The sequence below is a fragment of the Pelodiscus sinensis genome, chromosome 16, assembly GCF_049634645.1.
Source record: "Pelodiscus sinensis isolate JC-2024 chromosome 16, ASM4963464v1, whole genome shotgun sequence".
NCBI lineage: Eukaryota > Metazoa > Chordata > Testudines > Trionychidae > Pelodiscus > Pelodiscus sinensis.
Window position 1 is genome coordinate 11,480,906 of NC_134726.1, and position 25,942 is coordinate 11,506,847.

Sequence of the window (25,942 nt, forward strand, 5' to 3'; positions counted from 1 at the left end):
ATGTCTGCAAGTTAAAGCCAAAGTAGAAATAAAGCATGATTTTAAACAGGGAGGGTAATTAACCACTGGAACAAGCTACCATGCAAAATAGTGGATTTTCTGTCTCTTGAAATCTTCACAGTCTTTTTAAAGGATCTGCTTCGGTCAACCACTACAAATGACTGGGTTCAGCATAGGAATAACTGGATGACATTTTGTGGTCTGTGCTGTACAGGTCAGTTTAGATCAGTGGTCTCCAACCTATTTAAGTGTGAGATCACCTTTGCTAACTCAAACTCAAATATTCTGGCCACACCTCCTCCACCCTGCTCACTTCCTCCCCATCCTCACTTTTACCAGGCTGATATAAAAGTACCACGGTGTGGGAATGCAGGCTTTGGTCTTGGACCTAGAGGATCAGAGTATAGGATGGACTCTAGGCTGAGCCTGGGGCAAGTGGTTGGGTGTGTAGGAGGGGATTCAGGGTTTATGCTCTGGGAGGGAGGCGAATTTGGATGTAGGAGGGGCTCAGAGCTAGGGCAGAGACTCAGGATGTGGGTTCTGGCTGGATACTGCTTATCTCAAGCAGCTTCTGGGTGGTGGTGTAATGGGACTAAGACAGGCTCACCCTCACCCTGGCCCTGTGCCTCTCCCATTAAATTCATAAGCTGTGATGTGTTTTTGTGTCTTTCCAAGAAAAACAAATCTTGTTTCTCTGAACTATCCAGGAGAGGTCTGCAGATTACAGAGCATATAGCTGTGGGAAAACACAGGGCTGGCAGTGTAGTAGGGTTACCTTGCTGGTTATAAGGCTGGTGGGAGCCAGTGTGGGGGTTTATAAGACTGTAGACATACTGGAAGGGTCAGAGCTGCTGAACAAGGACTGTCTAGTACATAGACACTTCAGGATGTGACCTGCATGCTTGTGTTTGTGAGTGTCCCAGGCTAGGAGTTACCACAACAAAGCATTGTAGGGCAACCAGGGCAAATGATGACACAACCCCTCATTTGTCTGGATTGCCCCTTGAAATCCATGACAGGTGCCTGTTGGAACTGAAGTGACTGACATGTGCCATTGATAAAAAATAGTAGCTTTCACTTACTCCTGCCTTGGACTTGAGCTGATTGATCTAGAGAAAGAAGGTTTTATATTCCATTACCTAATCTCTCAGCCATTTAGTCCAGTCTACTGGCAATAATTTTAAAATCAGCTGCACTCTAGATAATGCTCTTTTAAACTGGAGGCCCACATTACACTTGGGCCTAAAGCCGAAGCTGTGATTTCAGAGATTCAGTTACTGAGTATTTGTCCTATGCTGACTGTCTCTGAAAGGGATTTGCTGTGCATAATTTTGGTTATAAAGTTCTAGGAAGACACTTGATGAGTCATGTACAAATTAGCCAAATGTTGATGTCCATCTGCAAGTGGGCATGCTTGCTTGGTTTACAAGACAATGCTAGTAATGAGCATGCATGTCCCCTAGCACTACGTGGTGGTGTCATAGTCTTTCCAATACTTGGTCCTGTGCACACCTCCCTTTGCAAACGTTCTGCAGGAGTTTGGAATGTTAGAGTTGTTATAATTCCATCATCGGGCCTTGCTGGAGCCTGTACACTGCTCAGCAAAATGAGGTCCTTTTTCTATCTGCTGCATCCTTTTTCAAAACTAAATGTGGATATCAGGCTGAGGTCTTAAGCTTTCTACAGTGAATCAAAGACAATGCCTCCCACATCACCAAAGCTGTAAGTCTAATTTCAAACAAGACATGCCCATATCAATCCTGTCTTTATGTAGTAGCTGATTTTCTGTGATACCATTGCTGATGAAGCATGCCATTTGGCTAGATGCACTTCCTAAATCATTAGCAGGTAAAGAGGTATACTTTATATTTGCAGCATTTAAATAGCCCATAGTTAACTCCATGTAGTTCAAGATATTTTGCTCTTCACAAACATAGATACAGCCAGAGTTAATTATCATTTTAGTAGTTGCAGTTATCCTAAGTGGTATATGTCCTCTTTGATTACAGCATCCCAGAGTCATATGGAGTTCACAACACTTCTCACAACCTTCCCCCTTGGAGCACTGCAAATAATTAGAAAAAAGTCAAGTTGCTGTGTTTGGTGTTTTTTAATATCCCTACCATCAATCTAGCTATTCCTCTGAGAGCTTCAGCAAAAGCTTATTGCAGGCAAACTTCATGAATATATGATTGGTTATTCAAGACTCATGGTACTGCAGTGGAGATTCATGTTCCTTAAGCCAACTTTGACTCCCAGATAGCTTGCCTTGTGGTTCTGCCCCCTAATGTTGCTGTTGGCATTAAGTCATGCAGTTAATTCACCTTGAAAAATTGCTTTTTCTTATCCAGTAACCTCATGACTTGGTTAGATCCTAAGGGACTCAAACTGAGTGAGATAAGAGATGCCCATCAAGTTCAATACACAAAGGTCTAAGAACACTTTCTAGTGTTAGAACATAGGTATTAAAAGTTATTGACCCATCTATTGATTATAACACCTCTTTGGCTAACCTTTTTATTGCAATTGTTCTCTATCAAGTGGCCAGTTATTGAGAACATATTTTTCCCTCTAACAATACAGGAAATGTTTGATGTAGAAACTGAACAAGTTCACAGCTGGTTTGTTTACCACTTAAGTGTGTAATGTAGGCACATAGTATAGAAATTCCACAATAAAGGAAGGAAACTGTAACCAGCTTGCATAAGAAAGGTAATAGAAGTCTGTTGTGTTTTGTATATATGGAATGTCTTACATTCATAATTTCCATCAGTTAATGGGGAATTAAACACATAAATCCCCAATGCACAAAGATGACAATAGGTTCCTAAAGAGTCAATTATGCCAGAGTGGTGCTTGTTGTGACAAATTAACTTAATTTCAGAAGGTGCATATGCCGAAACACAGACAATTCCTCATCTCTTGTGTGACACTGATCCAAACCCTGTTGAAGTCTTTCCATTGATTTCAATGGGCTTCAGATCAAGCTGTGAGAGAGAAAATGAAGAATATTACATACCTCACTTTATTTCAACTGAAATTAATCAGTTAGTTTGCAAGACTCCTTGCAACCAATGGCTGGTAGATTACACAGTTTCAGGTCTCTCTAGATTGAATTTGATTTTTTTTTGCCACTGTCTCTTTACTTAACATTGCACGTTTGTTTGTTTTTTTAAATGAAAACAAAGGGTGCCCTTGGGCACAATACATCAGATTCCCTGAGAGGACAGACTGACAATGGGCATTCTCCATCGAGAAAAATAAGAAAATAACTATTTTCAAATAACTCTTTGGCAGATGGGAAGTGGATTTGACCAGCTGGTTATATATAATTGGAGAGATTCTGATTTTAATTATGTTGGCATAAATTTGTAATGCTCCTGATGTCAATGAAGTTACTCTGGAGCTTTGCTGGCATAAATGAAATAAAAATCTAGTCCACTAAATGGAAAAGCCAGTAAACAACCCAGCTTCCTACAGTTGGATTATCTGAAATTACATTATGTTTTGCAATGTACATAATATGTACTTTTCTGTATCAAGTACAAAATAAAAATGTAAGAAATAAGCAGGTATTTCCAACAGCTGGTGCAGTTTGGAGCAATAATTCTTGCAGCATAGTAATAAGCCGGCACTACTATTTTGTGTTTGTGTGGTGCCTAAGAATGTATAATGAAACATGGAAATGGAAATTATACAGACTATCACTGAGCCAAATACAATACCTGGATTTAAATTTTATGACCTATTTAATTCTGCTGATCCAGTGGCCACAGAGGCAGAGCACAGAGGGCATGCAGGAGTTCTTGAACCTATTTTTGTTAAAGATTAAGGGCTGGAATTGTTAATTGCTGGGAATGTGGGAGTCAGTTGTTCCAACTCCTACATAATCACTTTCACAAAATCCTTTAGCCATGGTCTACACTAGCAAGTTATTTTGAAATAACCCTCCTTATTTTGAAATAACAAGCTGAATGTCCTCACTACCAAGCCTGTTATTTCAAAATAATGGGCTGATTATTTTGAAATAATAACTCCTGTTTTCCACAAGGAATAACACTTATTTCAAAATGGTTATTTCGAAATAGTGGTCGTGGGGATGCTCCACTGTTGCTATTTTGAAATAACTACTCCCTAGAGTCATTCAGAGTAATTACTCCCGAGTGCTTCCTGGGGCTCTAAGTCGAGGTAGCTCATCCACATTAAGGGAGTCTGTCTCAGACTAATTTTGAGGCTTCCCTGTAGTGTGGAAATGCTATTTCAAAATAGTTATTTTGGGAGTTGTTATTTCAAAATAAGTTATTTCAAAATAATTTCCTAACTCTGGCTTTGGACAAGAAGTGAGGGTAGATTTTTTTTTGGTGTGCAAGGGATCTTGATTCATATGGAAAGTCTCCCACATCAGGCCTAAAGTAAATCAGTGCACATGAAAAACGGTGTTTTACATAGTCTCTGTGACTTTAAAAACAACGAGTAGTCCTGTAGTACCTTAGAGACTTACTAAAATATATATAGTGTCATGAGTCCTCTCCACCTCATCCGATAAAGTGGGTTTCGCCCACAAAAGCTCATGACATTATATAAATTTTTTGTTAGATTCTAAGGTACCATAGGACTGCTTGTTATTTTTCCTGTGTTTTACATGCATATTTTGCTTGAGCATTTAGGTTTTGGTTCATGAAAATATCAGCAAAAAGGTTAATGATCTGAAGCTAAAATATTATAAACAAGTGATGCAGGGGAAAAAATATATAGCAATAGTTCCAGAGGAGGGTTTTTATAGACTCCTCACAGTTTAGGTGAAAACTTTTTCAACTTGAAATTGGCTAATAAAACTGTTGTTCACCACATGCCAGAGTAGAGTGATGTAAGTAGTAGGGCAATCATAACAGATTTTTAAGAAGTGAAATCACCAACTTGGGCATCAGAAAAGCACTTCAGAGTTCACTTAGTGATATAACCCATCTAATTCAAGACAAACAAGGTTTACGTCTTCATAATTTGACATAATGTCTGAGCACATGGGTTGACAAAGGGGCTGCAGAAAGCATAGAACACAGTCAGTCAGAATTCATGTAATAAATTAATGTCTTAATGGAGACTCTTTGGGGTTATGGATCACAGAAAAAGTAAAACATTGGCAGTCCAAATTGCTAAAAAACAGGAAACAAAGGACAGCCTTAAATCCCTTTATAGATGGATAGGAGTTAGTTGAAGTACTATAAGGACTCATACATTGGGGACACCAGCTTTCTGTTAATGTTCTTATATAAATGGCTGTAAGATGGACAGAAACAGAGCAGATTCTGCTCTTGGAGGAATGCCGGTACATGAAATAAGGATGCCTGAAACATAATAGGTTACATAATTTTGCTGATTGGTTGTCAAGAGCATCTCAATACAGATAAGGGTAGAAGTAGTAGCCTGAGAGCCAAAAGCATTAGAAAAAATATTTTCTGGGAGTAAACATTTTGCATATTAATCCAGAGACACTTGAAATACTTTTGGAAATAGCCTGATGAAACAGCTGCAGTAGGGAGACAAACAAGATGTGGTAGAATATTTGCTCCTGTAGTAAACATAATTTAACAGGTGATATTACTTGCTACTGCTATCTTATTATAGTACATTATTATCCCCAAAAGCTTGTTTGAGATCTGTTGCCAGGACTGTTACCACCCTAGGCATGTTAAAAAGGTATAGTTGTGTAACCCACACACCTACTGGGTATGGTGTACTGTCCCATGTAGTGGCACTTAGACATTTAAACAGAGAAAGAACAAATTTGCTCTACAGCCTATTAATTCTGCCTATTGGCCTTGCAGTTGCTCTTAAGAAAGCCTACTATAGACTGAGCAAGTTGGTTCAGTAAAGAGCAGGAAGGCATTTACTATCATGGGTAACAAAGGCTATATCTACACTACAGGGAAAAATCGGAAAAAGATACGCAAATTGTGAAGCACAATTTGTGTATCTTTTTCCACTTTTCTTCCAAAAGGGGCTTTTCCGACATTTGGCCTGTCTACTCGGGGCCAAATGTTGGGAAAGAAACCCTCTTTTGGAACATCCCTTCTTCCTCATAGAATGAGGTTTACAGGGATGCCAAAAAACCACATCTGCTTTTCCAAAATTCCTTGGATCCCGGAAAAGCTCTGCAGTGTAGACATAGCCAAAATGTTGCAAAAGTTGCCGATACTTTTGAAACTGTGAAGGAGACTCACATAATTCAAATGAGCTTTCTAATTGTGTGAAATCTATAAGAAAACCATTTAGAGTTGGAGGCCTCTGTTATCTTCTTGTGAGCATGAAGTAGTTAAAATTAAGGCTGACAGTTTTTAAGGGAGTCTGCACACCCATTTCCCATTAATTTATATAGGAATTGGGCATCCAAAACTCTAAGTACCTTTTAAAATCTCAGTCTAGAGGCCTGATATAAATTACAGAAATTTAAGGCTCAGCCTTTCACATGCCCAGTTGTGCTGCTAGTTGCAATGCTGCATCTGTGGGGAGTGATCTTATAAGGACTCAAAATGTGAGACTGCTATTAATTTCAATGGAAATTATCTGTGGGGAGTATTTATGGAACTGGGCCCCATGATTTGTATGTTCCTGTCACAATTCAGAGTACTGTGACACCCAGAAGCAATGCAGCCATTTAAGAATTTTTATCTTAGGGAATCTTGGTTAACAGAGTCTGGCAGAAAGATGTTTAGTTTCCCAAACAGATAATTGATTGGTACACCAAAGACACAGAGAAACGTGGGTAGGACAATTACTGTAGTTTGTTAGAGATGGTTAAACATTTCCATCTGTAGTTTTCTTTACCTTTTTTAAAAGAAACCAGAATATTTGCACAAGAAAATTGTTTTTCCTCAAACATTTGGTTTTCTCTTCCAAAGCTGAACATTTTTCATTGTTTGGCAAATTATTTTTTTCTTCTGAACTGAATATTTTCAGTTGCAGAAGACTAACTCTTTCTATCTTTTTGCCCCCCCCCCATTTCTAAATTTTAAATTTTGACAGAAACAAGAACAAAAATAACTTCTGTCAAATTTTCACAGAAAAAAATATGAACCACTTTTACTGCTTTTATATGTAAGTATAAGTCACCAAGGCATTTCCTAGTTATCCTTTTCCATGAGGCACCTGCCTATCCAGAAGGAAAGTCTAGTCCAAGTAGCTAGAAGGTCCTTTTCCTCCAACAGCCTTCCATCTCCGCTTTCATCTATACCTCACTGTCTAGAATTACTGTATTTTCATTCTGGACCTGAATGGATCTGGAAAGGAGAAAAGAAAGTTTGAAATTCTCAGTTAAAAATTTCCCAAACATGGCTACAAGTCTTATCACCAGGGAAAATCATGAAGCTTTAAAAAAAAACCAACAGCAACAACAACAAAAACCCACACACACACCCCAGTACCCACAAAACATTCCGCTGTTTCTCAAAGTGATTCAGTGGATGTACAGGAGCAAATAGATTATGGTGCATGCTGCAGTGTACTGCAGTAGATTATAAATTAGTACCTAATTTAGGGCTTGACTCTGGAGTTACTACAAACCGTGAGTAAGGGACATCATGGAGATGTGCTGCCCTGGGGATTGAATTGTGAGTTTGCCCAGCCCTGGGGTAGGCAGTGGCATCTCCAGGCAAGCTGTACACAAGGGTCCTCATACCCCTTTAGTGCTGAGGTGAGTCCTTTACTCCTGAGGTTTTTATGTCAGTTCAGATAAACATATCTCACACATTAACTCAGATGGAAATGTATTAGAGATGGGCATGAAACAAAGTCTCACAACTGCCCCTTGGCATTGCTTCTCCAGCTCCCCCTCAAAACAGTGCAGTTCATTACTTCTTGGCTCACCATTACTAGCAACATGGGAGAAAAGCTGAGTTCACAGGGTGTGTTATTGGGTATGTCTGCACTACAGCGCTATTTCAAATTAACTTATTTTGAATTAGTTAATTTGAAATAATGCATCTAGACAAAAACTAATTCAAAATAGCATTTTTCTAATTCGAAATAGTGCGTCCACATTGAGTGGACCCTGAATCAAAGGTAAGGCTGGCCGGAACCAGTGCGGCAGGGCATCAGGGTCGGACTTAGTGTGTGGGGCTGCTGCCTCAGACTAGCCGAGGTCTGTGCTTAAACGGACCCGACCCCCCATCCCGGACAGACAGTTCTCAGGTTTCTCTGCTTGCTGGTCTATCTTGCTGAGGGATAGCAAAGCATTTGTGTCTCGGAGTGCTCTGCTTGCCCTCACTCGGGACACCACGGCACTCTGCACCATGGAACCAGACCTGCCCCTGGGGACTCTGCTGCATCTCGTGGACACGTTGCCAGCAGCCTAGCTGCACTGTCTGCAGGCTGCCACCCAGGAGAACCATCTATGGGCTGTCAGGATCCAGGGAACCCTGTAGGAAAGCTTCCACTCTGAGGAGCGCTAACAGTCTCCCCGGTCTGCCCCATTGGGGACTTGTGCCCCATTCCTCCCTCTTGTCCTTCCACTTACCCTTCCCCTTCCTGATGTCAAAAAAAATATGCATATTTTCAAAAATAGAACCTGTCTTTATTTAACACAACAAGGCAAGAGGGCTTTTTCCCAAACGGGAGCATCATAGTATTTGCGGAAGAACATTGACAATCTTACATCAGATCGTCAGTGTTCTTGCGCAAATTCAAGTGGACAGTGTAGACAGCTGGCAAGTTTTTCCGCAAAAGCAGCCTCTTGTGTGGAAAAACTTGCAAGTCTAGACACAGCCAGAGAGAAGTCATACAGCATTAACTTGGGAAGATACCACAGAGTTCATACCCCAAACATGAGCTAAGCCTCCTGTCACATTACCGAATTGGAGGGAAGCAGCCAGATCGCTGCTGCACTCCTAGGTGGGGGTGTTGGCCCCAGAAATTGGTATAAAAGGGAGCCATGTGGGGTATTGAATGGGAGCTTGTTGTTTGCTGATCCTGTGTACGCTATTTATGTGAGTGTATAATGTCTGTGTGAGTAGATAGGAATCTGGAATCTGTGTGGAAGCTGAATATTTCTCTGAATGTGGTTAAGCATTGCTATGGACAGGCTGAGTAGCGAAGCCCTGTGGAACAATGGCACTTGATGACCCAAGGACACACCTAAAGCAGGAGGGCGGAGACCCAAGAGCTGCCAGCAGAGAGAGGCTGAGGACCAGGTGACCGGCTGAGACCAGAAGAGGCCAGGAAGGGGGTATAAAGAGGCCATGTGCTCGATGCCATTTTGTTCTCAGCTCAGCACTTCATCCCAGAGGCAGCACTGCAGGGATCGAAGAGCCCGGAAGACCTGTGAACCCATCCTGATCTTAGGATGTGCAACAAGAACTTTTAAACCAGCAGCTGTAACATCTCTGCTAGAGCCTGCATCGAGGACTGGGAGATTCGGTGCATGTAACGTAGTATTCTTTAACAACCTTACTCTCATGCTTTTCTTTCTTGTGTTAATAAACCTTTAGTTTTAGATTCTAAAGGATTGGCCCAGCGTGATTTGTGGGTAAGGTCCAGAGGGTAAATTGACCAGGGATCTGTGGCTGGTTTCTTGGAACCAGACAGAACTTGTTCGGGGTAGGTGGGATTGGGTGGTAGGACCCCCCACCTGTGTATAGGCCCGGGGCCATCTGAGGCACGGATATTGCTGGGGTGCCGGAGGGGTTTTGCTCGGGAGGCTTCAGGCAGGTTGCTGAAGCGCTCTGTGGGACTGATTTGTGGCCTGTTTGGAGAGGTCATCAGTCTGGGGGCTGTAAGGAGCCCCGGATTTGAGCAATTCGCCCTGAGCAGACGCCTTCAGCTGTGCCCAGACACGGCCCGGTCCGTCACCCCCCCCCCAGCCAAGAATCACCTGAAGTCCCAAAGTCCGACACCCCAAAAGTCTCTGTCCCTGGTCAGCGCCACCCAGAGTCCAAAAGTTCACCCGCAGGGTTTCACCTCCCAACCTGGGTAGAAATGGGGCACCCATTGAGCTATTCCACCATGCTCCAGCAGCTGTCTCATTCCATGCCACTGGACGCTCCGCTGGTCACCTGCCACCAGTCCTACCAGCCATGCTGAACTGCTGGTCGCCTGCCGCTGCTCCTACCGGCCACGCCACACCACACCACCAGCCAGTGATTCCCACCAGCCACTCTGCTGGCTGCCACCGCTTCAGTGCCTGCAATGGATCTGGCTCTCAGCCAAACCAGTGATTTCAACTCTTTAGCCACCACCTGGACTGGCAAAGGAGTCCAGCTTCAACTAGACTAGCAAAAAGATTCCTCGTGGAGTCTGCTTTAGGTCTGTCCTTAAAACAAAGGGGGAAAGGAGCAGGTTGGGTCAGACTTCTAGCTCACACCTGGCAGGTGTGAATCAGGCTGACTCAAGCCCTTTAAGCCATTCCTCTAGTTTAATCCACTCAACTCTGGAAGGGGGGAGGCTTGTTCCTCAGAGACCTCTTACAGTGATGGTGGTTTCTCTCCTGCAAGCACTGGTGGCATGTTTTACAGTTCCCACATTTAGGGGTAGCATGATTAGTGACCCCCACAACAGCCCCACATTATTTACAATACACCACATTCCATTCCAACACTGATCCTCCATCAGCCCTAGCTGAATTGGATTTACATAGCCACACCTTGTATTCCCTCTCCATCCTGGCATGAGCTGTATTCACGTATCAACAGTTAACAGTTATTTATCTTGCAGAGCTAAACAATTAGGATGTGTCTAGACTGGCAAGATTTTGCGCAAAACTTGCTTTTGCGCAAAAACTTGCCAGCTGTCTACACCGGCCGCTTGAATTTGCGCAAGAGCACTGACTTTGTAATGTACAAAATCAGTGCTTCTTGTGCAAATACTTTCATGCTCCCGCTCAGGAAAAAGCCCTCTTGTGCAAGAATGCTTGCGCAAGAGGGCCAGTGTAGACAGGGACGAACTGTTTTGTGCAAAAAAGCCCCGATGGCTAAAATGGCGATCGGGGCTTTCTTGTGCAAAATTGCGTCTAGACTGGCCATGGATGCTTTTGCGCAAAAGCACTTTTTGCGCAAAAGCATCCATGTCAATCTAGATGCACTTTTGCGGAAATACTTTTAACGGAAAAACTTTTCCGTTAAAAGTATTTCAGCAAAATCATGCCAGTCTAGACGCAGCCTTAGGCTATGTCTACATTGGCAAGATTTTGCGCAAATACTTTTAATGCAAGAGTTTTTGTGTTAAAGTATTTGCGCAAGAGAGTGTCTACACTGGCATGTGCTTTTGCGCAAGAGATGTGCTTTTGTGCAAAAGCATCCATGCTAGTGTAGATGCTCTCTTGCGCAAGAAAGCTCCGATGGCCATTTTAGCCATCAGGCTTTCTTGCGCAATAAATTCATGTTGCCTGTCTACACTGGCTTATTCCTGAGTGGGAGCATCATAGTTCTTGTGCAAGAAGCACTGATTTCTTACATTAGAATGTCAGTGATCTTGTGCAAGAACTCGCAGCCAGTGTAGACAGGTGGCACCCCAGGGCAGCTCTCTCCTTTTAGCTGGCTGATAGCAAGCAGCAGTTCAGCCCCTGCTTGCATTAGCAAGCTGCTCCCGGTGGAGCTGCAGATCCTCTGCATCCAGGCCTGGATGGTGTGGTGCAGGGCTCGCAGGGCCCCCAGGTGCTGGTCCCGGTACCTCTGCCACGTGCTGGGTGCAGGAGCGTGTGCCAGGCGGAGTGGTGCACCCTGCATGTGCAGCTGGTGAGGCTGTGGAGAAAGAAGGGGAGTGGTCAGTTCTCCCTGGGGACACAGTGGATGATGCCCAGCACCCCCTGCGAGGTGCAGACGACAGTGTCCTGCAGCGTCAGGGCCAAAGTGCTTGCACAGAGGTCATGGTGGGGCTGTCAGGCTCTCCCCGGGAGTGTGAGCTGCCCCGAGACTGCACCCATGCCCCTGTGCCATGTATAGTGCGGTCGAGGCGGGGGGGGGGGGGGGAGGAGATGTCCCCTGCCTCAGTGCAGAGGGGGCGTGTGAAGGGAGAGCATCCTGCTGGATCCCATCCCGGGGTCAGGAGCGTGTCATGTCTCTTCACACACACGTGTGCCTATCAGGCCACGGCCCCTGGGTGTCAAGCAGCTGGAGCCATCTGCCCAAGGGTAGCATGGCACATGCTCGCATGTGCACAGGTGACTGCGTGATCCGTGGGAGGCATGGCTCACGCACGTGGTCCCTGGTCTCCCTCTCTGCCTCCCCCCCTGGGTAGGGGACAGTGCTGGCACTTACCTGGTATGGCCTTTCTTGACGACCCTGCTGACTCCAGTGCCGGGACAGCAGGTGGTGGCCCCTCTGGTGCGCCCGGGTCAGGTCCCTCTGCTCCCGGCTCAGTGCCTCCTGGGCTGGTGCGGACCGCCCCGCCCCCCAGGATTCGGTCGAGGGTGGGGAAGTAGAAGCAGGTGGCAGCCCCTGCTACAGCAGCGCCCCCGATGGCCCTGGCTTATGCCTGCCGCAGCTCCTTCACTTTCAGGCACACCTGCTCCTGAGTGTGCCTGTGGCCCTTTCTGACCATGGTGGCCACTATGCAGCCATAGACGGCCACGTTCCTCCTCCTAGTGTGGAGATCATGGACGTTGGGGGCCTCCCCCCAAACCTCAATGAGGTCCATGAGCTCCGCACTAGTCCATGAGTGCGCGCGTCATCTACAGCCCCTGGCTGGCCCCTGGGTGCTGGGGGACTGGGAGGGAGACGGCTGGCTGCCACTGGCTGACATTATGAGGCCACTGGCTGAGGGACTGTGGCTGCTGGCAGGCCTGCCTCTCGCACGTGCCCAGTGGCCAAACTCTACCCCTTTACGGGCCCCGGGGCTGGGGGAGAGGAGAAGAGTTTTCCTGGTTGTGCCGAAAGTGGCCACTAGGGGAAACTGGGAAGGGCTTGAGGCCCCCTAATTCGAAATAAGAGTCTAGACAGCACTTATTTCAAATTAGCTATTTCAAATTTGGTGTTATTCCTCGTAGAATGAGGTTTTCCAAATTCGAAATAAGGGCTCCACTATTTGTATGTGTAGATGCTATTAAAGTTAATTCAAAATAACGGCTGTTATTTCGAATTAACTTTGTAGTGTAGACATACCCATTGATAGTTATGACTTAGAGAGAGACACTGAAACAACCCAGGAAACTACAGACCGGTCAGTTTAACATCTGTCCCAGGGAAGATAATGGAGCAGGTAATTAAGGAAATCATATGCAAACACTTGGAAGGTAATAAAATGATAGGGAATAGCCAGCATGGGTTTGTGAAGAACCCAAACTAATCTGATAGCTTTCTTTGATAAGATAACAAGCCTTGTGGACAAGGGAGAAGCGGTGGATGTCATATACCTAGACTTTAGTAAGGCATTTGATATGGTCTCGCATGATATTCTTATTGATAAACTAGGCAAATATAACTTAGATAGGGCCACGATAAGGTGGGTGCATAATTGGCTGGATAACCGTAGTCAGAGAGTTGTTGTTAACGGTTCTAAATCCTGCTGGAAAGGGATAACAAGTGGAGTTCCTCAAGGGTCTGTTTTGGGACCCGTACTGTTCAATATCTTCATCAATGATGTAGATATTGGGATAGAGAGTACGCTTATTAAGTTTGCAGATGATACCAAACTGGGTGGGGTTGCGACTTCTTTGGAGGATAGAGACATAATTCAAAATGACCTTAGCAAGTTAGAGAAATGGTCAGAGGTAAACAGGATGAGGTTTAATAAAGAGAAATGCAAAGTGCTCCACTTAGGAAGGAACAATCAGTTCCATACATACAAGATGGGAAGCGACTGTCTAGGAAGGAGCATGACGGAAAGAGATCTAGGGGTCATAGTGGACCACAAGTTGAATATGAGTCAACAGTGTGATGCTGTTGCAAAAAAAGCAAATATGATTCTAGGTTGTATCAACAGGTGTGTTGTAAGCAAAACTCGTGAAGTCATTCTGCCACTCTACTCTGCGCTAGTTAGGCCTCAGCTGGAGTACTGTGTCCAGTTCTGGGCGCCACATTTCAAGAAAGATGTGGAGAAATTGGAAAGGGTACAGAGAAGAGCGACAAGAATGATTAAAGGTTTAGAGAACATGACCTATGAAGCCAGGCTTCATGAACTGGGCTTGTTTAGTTTGGAAAAAAGAAGGGGGGACATGATAGCGGTTTTCAAATATCTAAAAGGGTGTCACAAGGAGGAAGGAGAAAATTTGTTCCTCTTGGTTTCTGAGGACAGGACAAGGAGTAATGGGCTTAAAGTGCAGCAGGGGAGGTTTAGATTGGACATTAGGAAAAAATTCCTAACTGTCAGGGAGGACAAATATTGGAATAAATTGCCAAGGGAGGTGGTGGAATCTCCCTCTCTGGAGATATTTAAGAACAGGTTGGATAGACATCTGTCAGGGATGGTGTAGACGGAGCTTGGTCCTGCCTTGAGGGCGGGGGGCTGGACTCGATGACCTCTTGAGGTCCCTTCCAGTCCTATTATTCTATGATTCTATGATTCTAACCCTGGCTGTACATGTAATTTGAGACATTATGTTGGCAACTGAAATCTGTAGATATTTTAAACTAGGAATGTTTTCTATTGTCACTTGGCAAAAAGTAGTTTGTGTGATCTGGCACCATAAATGTACAGTGTGTTTGCCAGGTGGCCAATTAATTATACATGGTTGAAAGCAAGGACTCAACCACTGACATTATGTCAATGCCAAGGAGTTACATCAGGCAGCACATCCAGTATAATAGTGTCTGTGTGACACTGAATCCTTTCAGCAAATCCACCTTGACATTATGGGTTAAAGCTGTTTAGAGAAAAGAAGGTTTCTTAAAAGCCTATTTGGCACATTTATATTGTTCCTTGGGAGGCAAATATTTATTTTGTGGCAAACCTGCTGCAGATGAATCATTCTCCAAAAAAGTAATTGGTTGAGATTTTCAAAGCAGTGCAGCCTGTTCAGTCATCCATCTTCCACTTAGATTAATTACAGAGTCTGGCCTAAGTCCTCTAGATGGCTTGCTGTTTCACTTGTGAGCTCATTGGGGTAGGTGCTGCCTCTTAGTAGGTATTTGTATGGCACCAAACCCAATGGGGCCCCATTTCCGGTTGTGGCTTTGGGGCATTGATATTTTACAAATAATCATTTTTCAATGCTAATTACAATGTTCCATTCAGCTAAGACATTCCAGTGCCTGTCTGTATATCTCAGGACCCCAGACTTGCTGTCTGACAGCTGTTCTGGAGGGTACATTGAACAGTTCATGGAAAGTGGAAACTATACCCCAGACATGAAGGCAGCATGGAGCCAGTCAATGCAGCCACAAGATGAGCGAGGCTGACTTGGGAGTGTGTGTGGCCAGAATACTCAATAAGGCCAACACCTCTCCCTGCCAGCTCTGTCAGTGGCAGAGCTCAAGGCACATATTAACAACTCCCAATCAGCACAACTCTGTAGGAAGATGGTATCGCAAGGGCATGAGTGAGAATTTATCCATTCATTTAATAGACTTTGGCAAGGTCTTTATTAAAATTGCAGAGAACGGATACTGGGAATAGAGAACTAGGAAATATTTCCATTATGTTCATAAATATTATGTACCTTCATTGTATTTATGTGATAATACCCTGCCTGAGCATACAGGTTTAGCTTGAAATGGGCTGTTAAAGAAACTAGGCAAGAAAGGTAATGGTAAGCTGTAGATAATGGAGCATCTCTTAGCTTATAGCCATGAAGAGGCAACTCTTAGGCTACGTCTAGACTGGCATGATTTTCTGCAAATGCTTTTAACGGAAAAGTTTTCTGTTAAAAGCATTTGTGGAAAAGAGCATCTAGATTGGCACGGAGGCTTTTCCGCAAAAGCACCTTTTGTGGTAAAGCGTCCGTGGCCAATCTAGACGCGCTTTTGCGCAAAAAAGCCCCGATCGCCATTTTCACGATCGGAGCTTTTTTGTGCAAAACAAATCTGAGCTGTCTACACTGGCCCTTTTGCGCTAAGCCTCATATGCTGGGCCCAAAAGACTCAGATCTGTGAAAGGATTTGCCAGGGAAAGTCTGCAGCAGCTGCAGTCTGTCAGAGACTGACAGGGAGTCCAGGCCTTGCAGCAAGGTGACTGTAACATAGTGCCCAGGGGGAGTGAGGGGAACAGCAGAGCCAAACTCAGGAGTTGGAGGGAAATGCTAAGTGTGGGTAAGACAGTGTGCCTGTAGATCTATTTGTTATTTTAAACCCACATCTCTGAGTACTGTGCTCATACTTTGTGGTGAAGAAGCTGCTTGTGTGTTAGTACATAACATTTCAGGCCACGGCCTCCTGGGGAAATGCTGTCAGGTGCCAAGCCCACTAGCCTGACAGGTATCATGGTTGGGTGCCAGAGGTGCACACTTGAGAGGATAGAAAAAGGGTTCCAGAAGGAACCATGGCACTGGGCATCTGTGCTTTTGGATTATCTTTTAAGGTTTAACATGGAAATTTAGATCTGTGTAAATGGACAGAGTCCCGTTGAATTTAGTGGAGTTACCCCAGCTGAGGATCTGAGTCCTAGACTAGCAGAGCTGATTGTTCTACCTGTTTTGAGCTAAAAAGCTGTATGTCTGTAGCCAGGGAGCCTTGCAAGTAGAGCTGCGCAGAACCTGCTTGGGAAGGAAGATGAATTGATTGCTCTCACTGGGTTCCTAAAATTAACTGTCAAAACCCAGTAATTCCCTGAGAAGATACAGGGAAATTCACCAGTTCAGGTAAATCTTGCTGGCTTTGGCAGAATTTTGCTTTGAGTTTGTATGGTTTGTGTGAACTTGAAACTAGTCATGAATCCTGTGCATTGAACTGATCAGAATATTTCTCTAAGGGTATGCCTACACTAGCCCCCTAGTTCGATCTAGGAAGGCTAATGAGGGTGACCAAAATTGCAAATGAAGCGCGGGATTTAAATATCCCGTGCTTCATTAGCATGTTCCCGGCCGGTCGCCATTTTAGAAATTGACTAGCCCAAAGTAACTGCCCGCGTCTACATGCAGCAGTGAAAAGGGATTCCGAATTAAAGCCCTAAATCAAATTAGCTGTTATTCCTCCTGGAATGAGGTTTACCCTTAAGGGTCCGTCTACACTACAGCATTATTTTGAAATATCTTATTTCGAAATAGTTAATTCGAAATAAGTTATTTCTAAATAACATGTCTACATACAAAATGCATTTAAAAATAGCGTTTTGCTATTTCAAAATAGTGCGTCCACACTGATTGGACACTGAATCGCATTTAAGGGCAGCTGAAATTGGTTCCAGCAGGGCATTAGGTCAGGAGTTACTTTGTGTGGCTGCTGCCTGACGCTATCTGAGGCTTGTGCTTAAAAGGACCCCCCTGGACAGCCGGTTCTCTGCTTGCTTGCTTACCTCACTGAGGGACAGCAAAGCATTTTTGTCTCTGTCTGCTTTGGTTGCCCTGACTCGGGACACCACAGCACTCGGTACCATGGAGCCGGAGCTGCCACTGGGTACTCTGGTGCTCATTTTGGACGTGTTGCTGCAAGCCTGGCTGTGCTTTTTGCAGGCTTCCTAGCAGCATCTTCTGCAGCCTGACCACCATGCCATCCTCTGGGCCATCCTGGGGGACAGGGAGGAGCAGCTGCAGCTCCTGGATGCCGGTATGCACCGTTGCATCTGGTATCTGGACACCAGCAGCAATTGGTGGGACCACATCATCCTGGAGTGCTGGGGAGACCAACAATGGACCCAGAACTTCAGGATGAGGAAGGACACCTTCCTCGAGCTCTGTGAGTGGCTCGCCCCTGCTCTGCAGCGACAGGACATGCACATGAGGCTCTCCATTTCCCTCCACAAGCGTGTGGCTATCACCCTATGGAAGCTCCCCATGCCGGATAGCTACCGATCCATGGCAAACCAGTTCGGCGTGGAGAGATCCACCATCAGAGCAGTGCACCTGCAGGTATGGCAGTCTCCAGCCACTGTGCCAAGAGGAGGGGCATAAGGAGGAGATGGGTTGCCCTAGGGAAAAGGGGGGGAGCTGGTGCAAGTTCCTTCCATAGGAGGGTTTGGACTGTCCCAGCCGCACTATGGGCTGCCCGCGGTGGCCAGGATTGCAGAGGGGTTGCTCCTGGGAGTGGGGGCACAGGGCAGTGGTGGGGAAGGAGCACTCTCAGCCACCCTGGTGCCCCAGTGACTCTCGGTGGTTTTGTGTGTCCCTCTGCAGGTGGTCAAGGCCGTCAACAGAGTGCTGCTCCACAGAGTCATCTGCCTCACCGATGTGGACACAGAGATTGAGGGGTTTGGCGCCCTGGGCTTCCCCAACCACAGGGGGGTGGGTAATCGACGGGATGCACATCCCCATCCATGCCCCGGACCACCAGGCCTCCCTCTACATCAACCAGAAGGGATACTTCTCGATCATCCTGCAGGCTGTGTCTGACCACCGGGGCCAGCTCATGGACATCAACATGGGCTGGTCTGGCAAAGCACATGACTTGTGGGTTTACCGCAATTCCTCCGTCTGCAAAAGGCTGCACGCTGGGACTTTCTTCCCCGACCGCCACATCAGGGTTGGGGACATGGACGTGCCTGTGTGCCTGGTGGGGGATGCGGCCTACCCCCTACAACCCTGACTGATGAAGCCCTACATGGGACACCTGAACCCTTCCCAACAGGCCTTTAATGCCAAGCTCGGCAGGGCCCACATCATGGTGGAGGGGGTGTTCGGCCAGTTGAAGGCCCATTTTAGATGCCTCCTCACCCGCCTGGACCTATCCGAGTGGAATATTCTGCACGTGGTGACAGCGTGTTGTGTGCTGCATAATTTGGGCGAGGGGAAGGGGGAAGCATTCCTGCCAGACTGGATGGCAGAAACCGACCACTTGGCTGGTCTGTGTGTGCAGCCCTGCATGGTTGCCAGCCTGGAGGCCCATTGGGGGGCTGTCCATATCCGGGAGGCCCTGCGAGAGAGCTTCTACCTGAAGGAGGACTATAGTCTCCCTGGTGTGCCCCACTGGGGACTTGTGCATTTCACCCTTGCATCCTTTCACTGACCCATCCCTAACCCCCTTCCCATTAAATAAAGACACATGTGTTGAAGAAAACAAACTTCCTTTATTGAACAAAACTGGGGTGTGGGGAAGGGGGAATGAGGGTGGGAGAGGGTAGGTGAGAGGATGGGAGAGGGGAGGGGTAAACCTGGGAGGGGGGAGCTGGAAGAGGGAGGTGAGGGGAGGAAGAGGGAGGAGAAGCTCAGGGTTGGGGGTCTTGCTGGTCCACCTGTCTCCCAGCACTGGATATGTGGAGGCCTCAGCGTCACCGGGGGGGAGCGGGTATGGAGGGTGGAGTGGTTGGGGGGGGTGGGAGGAAGAAGCAGGAGGGAGAGCAGGAGTGGGAGGAGAAGGGGTAGCTGTGGGGCAGCAGCTGGGGCTGGAGCAGCAGGAGGCAGCAATCTCTGCATCAGGGTCTGCAGGTGGTCGCACATGGCACGGCCCTGGGCAAGCAGCTCCCACCAGCTTGCCCGCCGCAGCTGCAGGTCTTCATGCACCCAGTGGTCGAGGGTGCGGTGCTGGCCTCGCAGGATCCCCAGGTGCTGCCGGCAATACTCCTCCTCGTTATGGGTCATCCTGCTGGCCCAGGTGCGGGAGGCTGTCCTGGGTGGAGTGACGCACCCTGCACTCGCAGCTGCTGCGGCTGTGGAGAAACAAGAGAAGTGGTCAGTTCTCCCTGGGGCACAGTGGGTGAAGCCCAGCCCCCCGCTGCATGGTGAGGACGACAGGTCTCCACACCATTGGAGCTGATGAGCTTGCACACAGGCCATGTTCGGAATGTCCTATCCCCAGGCGTATGAGCTGGCCTGGGACTGCACCTATGCTCATGTGCTGTATCTAGTGTAGGAGTGGGAGGGAAAGGGAGATGTGGGAGGGCATCGTGCAGTGTCCCTTCTCGGGGTTAGGAGCACATCATGTGCCTTCATACATACATGCATGTGGGTAACAGGCCAAGGCCCTTGTGTGGCAGCCAGCCAGGGTGGCACGGCACATGCACAGGTTGCTGCGTGCTCCATGGTCAGCAAGGCCCACAAACGTGGTCCCTGGTCTCCCTCTCCCCCCTTCCTACTCCGCATAAGGAGACAGTGATGGCACTCACATGTTGAGGCCACTCCGGCCTCAGATGACACTGGCGACAGGCTTGCTGAGATGGCTCGGGTGTCCTGGGTGTGGGGTACACTCCCTCCAGGCTCCTGTGGCTCCTGGCCATCCTCCTTCTCCTCCTCCTCCTCCTCTTCAGTGTCATGGGCAGGGCCCTCTGCCCCAGGGTCGATGACCACCTGGGGGGCACGGACTGTCTGACCCCCCAGGATGTGGTCCAGGGCATCATAATAGGGGCAGGGGTCCAGGTCAGCCCCTGGTTGGGAGCTGCCCCCTGAGGCGCTGGCATAGGCCTGCTGCAGCTCTTTTATTTTCATAAGCACCTGGTCCTGGGTGTGCATGTTGCCTTTGGTGGCCAGGCTGTCAGCCATCCGCCTTTAGATGGCCACGTTCCTGCGTCTAATGCAGAGATCGTGGACATTGGAGGCCTCCCCCCAAACCTCAATGAGGTCCATGATCTCTGCACTAGACCAGGAAGGTGCCCACCTTTTGCAGCCCCTGGCAGGCTCCTGGGAGCTGTCAGCCTGCTCTTGGGGAGCGGTGGAGGGCTGGGTGCCACTGGGTTGCTGGCTCATGCTGGGCCAGGTGCAGGGACTGCTGGCTCTGTGCTGTCAGGCTTGCAGCTGGCACAGACACTGTGGCCGAGTCTGCCCCTTTAAGGGCTCCGGGGGGGAGCAGAAGAGTTTTCCTCATTGTGCCCAGAGTGGCCACCAGGGCATCCTGGGAAGGGCTGGAGGCCCCCTATTTCGAAAATGTAGTAGCTCAATGTCTGTGACTTTGTAACACTGAAACCCTGTCTGTTCCCTCTGGGCGGCGCTGTTGCCTCCTGCCGTGGTGCTCGGCTGACTTCTGCGCCACTCAGCCAGGCCACCATGCGGGAGCATGCAGCACAAGCGGATGTTTGGGGTCTGCGCTCCCCATGCAGCACGGCAGGAGGCAACAGCCCACCCAGAGGGAACAGCCAGGGGCAGGGCCTGGACGAGCGTGCATCTCTGACATCAGGAAAGGGCACCGGATTCAAAAGGAGGAAAGTGGAGCAGACACAGAGGATGCGGAGGAGACAGAGAGGAGAACGGAGGAGGCGGAGAGGAGGCAGAGGACAGCGAGAGAGAGAGTGAGAGAGACAGAGAAAGGAGCAGGAGGAGGAGAAGAGAAACACAGAGTGAGAGGCAGGAGGGGGAGAAGAGAAAGAGAGAGAGAAGGAGAGAGAGGCAGAAGGTGGACGAGAGCTGAGAGAGAGAGAGGACAAGGCAGTAGAAGGAGAAGAGAGAGAGAGACTATTTGCACCGCTTGCTCCCATGCTGCACCCCAGCTGAGTGGCACAGAAGTCAGCCGAGCGCCATGGTGGGAGGCGAAGGGAGGCGGGGAGGTGATGTACACACCCAGGAGGCGGGGCCGGGACAAGCGTGCATTACCGACGGAGACAGAGGAGAGTGGAGAGAGAATGAGAGGCAGAAGGGGGAGAAGAGAAAGAGAGAGATGGAGAGAGAGGCAGAAGGCGGAGGAGAACTGAGAGAGAGAGAGAGAGAGGGGGATGCAGTAGGAGGAAGAGAGAGAGAGAGAGAGAGAGAGAGACGGAGCGAGAGACTGGAGGCTCAGGAGAGAAGACCGACGTGGAGGAGAGACCTGAAAATCCCGTCTTATGACGGGCTAATTGGCTAGTTTCAAAATAAGCGTCTACACAGAGCTTATTTTGATTTAGCTATTTTGAACTGAGCGTTATTCCTCGTGGAATGAGGTTTACCAAATTCAAAATAAGCACTCCGCTACTTTGATTTAATTTCAAAATAGTGGTTTGGCTGTGTAAATGCTAGGAAAGTTATTTCAAAATAACAGCTGTTATTGTGAAATAACCCCAAACCAATTTGTTCATCCACAAGGGAATTTATATTGTGTTCTAATTTCTAGTCTGGCATTTGTATTTAGACTTTCTCTCATTTAAAGTACCTGGGACCAAAGTGCAGATGATTTACTAGGATCTGTCTTTGATTACATAGCATATGTAATGAGAAGTCCTGTGGCACCTTATAGACTGAGGGTATGTCTACATTACAGCGCTAATTCGAACTAACTAGTGCATCCAGACTAAAAAACTAGTTCGAATTAGCGTTTTGCTAATTCGAACTAGCATGTCCACACAGAGTGGACCCTGAACCGGGGTTAAGGATGGCCGGAAGCAGTGCCGGCAGGGCATCAGATGAGGACTGAGAGCGTGGAGCTGCTGCCTCAGGCTAGCCGAGGGCTGTGCTTAAAGGGACCTGACCCCCACCCCGGACAGACAGTTCTCAGGAGTGTCCCGCTTGCAAAGCAGTCCTGGCTTGGAGTGCCCTGAGTGCCCACACTGGGCACATCACAGCACTCGGCCATCAGACCGGCTGCACTTGCCGCAGGCTGCCATCTGGGGAGAGGGGGAAATTGGGGGGCTGCAGGAGAGCTTCCACCCCCAGAAGCCTGCAGAGCCATCCCAGTCCTCCCCATCGGGGGCTTGTACCCCATTCCTTTCTCACCTCCTTCCACTTACCCTTCCCTAGCCCCCCTTCCTGATGTACAAAATAAAGAAAACGTGTGGTCAAAAATAGAATCTCTCTTTATTGAACAAAACTCGGGGAGACTGGGAAAAGGAGGTGGGAGAGGGGAAGAGAGAGGGTGGGAGAGGGGAGGGCAACTAAAATGATCAGAGGTTTGGAATAGGTCCCATATGAAGAGAAGCTAAAGAGACTGGGACTTTTCAGTTTAGAAAAGAGGAGACTGAGGGGGGATAGGATAGAGGTTTATAAAAGCATGAGTGGGGTAGAGAGGGTGCATCAAGAAAATTTCTTCATTAGTTCCCATAATAGAAGGACTAGAGGACACCAAAGGAAAGGAATGGGTAGCAGGCTTCAAACTAGTAACAGAAAGTTGTTCTTCACAAAGCAAAGAGTCAACCTGTGGAACTCCTTGCTGCAGGAGGCTGTGAAGGCTAGAACTAGAACAGAGTTTAAATAGAAGTGAGATAAAGTGATGGAAGTTGGGTCCATGGAGTGGTATTAGCCAGGGAGTAGGAGTGGTGTCCCTGCCCAAGGTTTGTGGAAGGCTGGAGAGGGATGGCACGAGACAAATGGCTTGGTCACTGTCTTCGGTCCATCCCCTCCAGGGTCCCTAGGGTTGGCCACTGTCAGCAGACAGGCTACTGGGCTAGATGGACCTTTGGTCTGACCCAGTATGGCCATTGTAAGCTCAGGGCTCAGGGTCGGGGGTCTCAGTGGACCACCTTGATTTTCATGCACACCTGCTCCTGGGTGGCCAGGAGGGCTGCTCTCCTGCCCTAGACGGCCACTTTCCTGTGCATAGTGTGGAGGTCTTGGACGAGGTCCACGATGTCCGCACTAGACCCGGTGGGTGCCCGCCTCTTGCGGTCCCGGGCAAGCTCCTGGGAGCCGCCAGCCTGGTCCCGGGAAGAGGGGCATCGGGTGGGTGGCTCTGTGCCGTGCCAGGTGCAGGGTCTGCTAGCTGGGTGCTGGCAGGCTTGCACCTGGCACGGGCATCGTAGCCAGCCCATGCCCCTTTAAGGGGTCCAGGGCCGGGAGGGGGGCAATAGAGTTTCCCTGGTGGTGCCCAGAGTGGCCACCAGGGAAAGCTGGGGAGGGCTAGCCTCCCACTAGTTCGAATTAAGGGGCTACACAGCCCTTAATTCAAACTAGTAAGTTCGAACTAGGCTTAGTCCTTGTGCAATGAGGTTTACCTAGTTCGATCTAAGCGCTCCGCTAGTTTGAATTAAGTTTGTAGTGTAGACATACCCTAACTGATTTATTGGAGCATAAGCTTTCATGGGTAAAGACCCACTTCGTCAGACGCATGTCACCATCTGATCATCTTCACAGTACTTCTCATTGTTCTTGCAGATTCAGACTAACATGGCTACCCCTCTGATACATAACATACGTAGTTAATCGTGCACTAACACATAAAGCCAGACCAGGCCTATTAACTTATTTCTGTCTGAGCTCTGTTCCTCACCTTCTCTTTTGCTTGCTCAAGTACATGGATCAGTGATGCAAGTACATTTGGAGTCAGAGTCAGATCATCAGCTGGTGTAAATCAGTATTGGTCCACTGAAAGCAATGGAGCTACCCTGACTTTTATTTGCCCATCTAGCAGTGTTAGCCCACAGCTAGAAAGGCCAAGTGCGGTGCTGTTTGCATTCATGATTTTATTTTGGGCTTGTCTCTATTGTTTATTATAATAAACAGCAACTATCAGAAAAGGAATCTGGTGATGGGGGAAATAGGATGGTTAATACATTGATTTTTAAAAAGGAATAAAGAAGTTGTCCAAGTGTTGCAATTAGAATTTACCACCAACAATTTGTAATCCAAATTCTCTTCTCTTTTGCAGTTTTTTGGATTATGTTCGTCATGGCATTCTACTTGCTAGCCATTGGCAGAGGCAAAGGAAATCCTACACTGGCTAACTTTGGTGCTCTTCCAAACATCTTTGGAGCTTGTTCATTAGCTGCTGTATCCCATGCCACCCTTCCTCATATCATTCCTCCCATACAAAACAAGACCAACCTTGGTTTGGGAATTGCTATTGTCTTCATAGTTGTGAGTGCTTTTTATGCACTGCTTTCATTATTGATCATGTTCACCTTTGAAAATGACAAGATTCAGGAAATTGTTCTGTTAAATTTTTTGGATTGTTCTATTGTGCCTGGAATGTTCTTCATTTACTTCTTGGGACTCTATACTACTTTTAAGGTGAGTGCTGTCTTTCCCCTGAATGCAGTGGCTTTAAGAGACAACATACGAGCTATATTCAGCTCCTTCCAAAGTTCTCATATTTGGGTGGTTGAAAGTCTCCTCTTTCCACTTTTGACCATCATCCCACCAATTGTGATTGCAGTCATTACTGAGAACATAGAGGTGATCGTTGGAATAACGGGCTCTTATGCCGCAACCATAATTCAGTTTATCATCCCACCTCTGCTGGTTCACTATAGCCGCAGAGATACCCAGGAGAAGTTTGGTCTATGTATTCCTATGAAGCATGCCTCTCCATTTCAACACAACTTTTGGATAATTCTAGCTATCACCTTTGCTGTATTTACTATCACCTCAGTGACAATATTGTATGTAACACGCTGAAGTTAATAAATACCAGTGTTAAGTAATGGAAATGTGTTTTCAGTGAACAAAGTTATCAGCAATACCTTAAAAATCATACAAAGTGCTAAAGTTAAAAATGCGGCAATTCACGATGGCTTATTATTGATTCTTACTCAGGCAGATACTGTTTGGAATCTAAATAGATTTCATGTTCCTTTTACATTCTAATCTAGTTATTTTCAGAATGAAGACAATTTGCAAAGAGAATGATGTGTTGCATCAGTTGATCTTATAATTTAAAAATGTTGGTAATATCATAAAATGTGTTGTTCTGGATTATTTAGGGTGGAAGGTGAAATTAGATAGTCACCACCACTTTACTGAAATGCTGCAACTTCTGTAGTGAAACATATCAGCTATTTAACATATCACAATAGTTTGCCACAGGAATTAAAAAAATAATGTGTTTATGGGGTGAATGCAGTTAGGGAGACTGCATTATCTGAATTCAGAAGTCTTTTTAGCATGTCTTTACAGTCCTTTACTATATTCAATATCAATGTTAAAATATTTTAAAAGCATGACCGCCTTGCCAGGTGTCTAACTGTCACCTGCATAAAGTGCGGCACATTCAGTGCTCAGCCCCTGTATCTACCTGTGTGTGTGTGTTTGTGCCCGTGCATGTGTGTGTATGTGTGTGTATGAGAGAGAGAGAGAGAGAGACGCACACACATTTTAAGG

The 25,942-nt window shown here is 47.0% G+C and overlaps 1 protein-coding gene across 1 annotated transcript in view; it reads left to right on the top strand.

The window, feature by feature from the left end:
• Nucleotides 1-25,240, top strand: part of LOC106732119 (transmembrane protein 104-like) — a 148,388-nt gene extending 123,148 nt beyond the window's left edge. The window contains exon 10 of the mRNA XM_025185417.2: nt 24,492-25,240. Within this exon, the coding sequence (XP_025041202.1) occupies nt 24,492-25,240 (749 nt within the window). The remainder of the gene's footprint in view (nt 1-24,491) is intronic.
• Nucleotides 25,241-25,942: the final 702 nt, after the last annotated feature.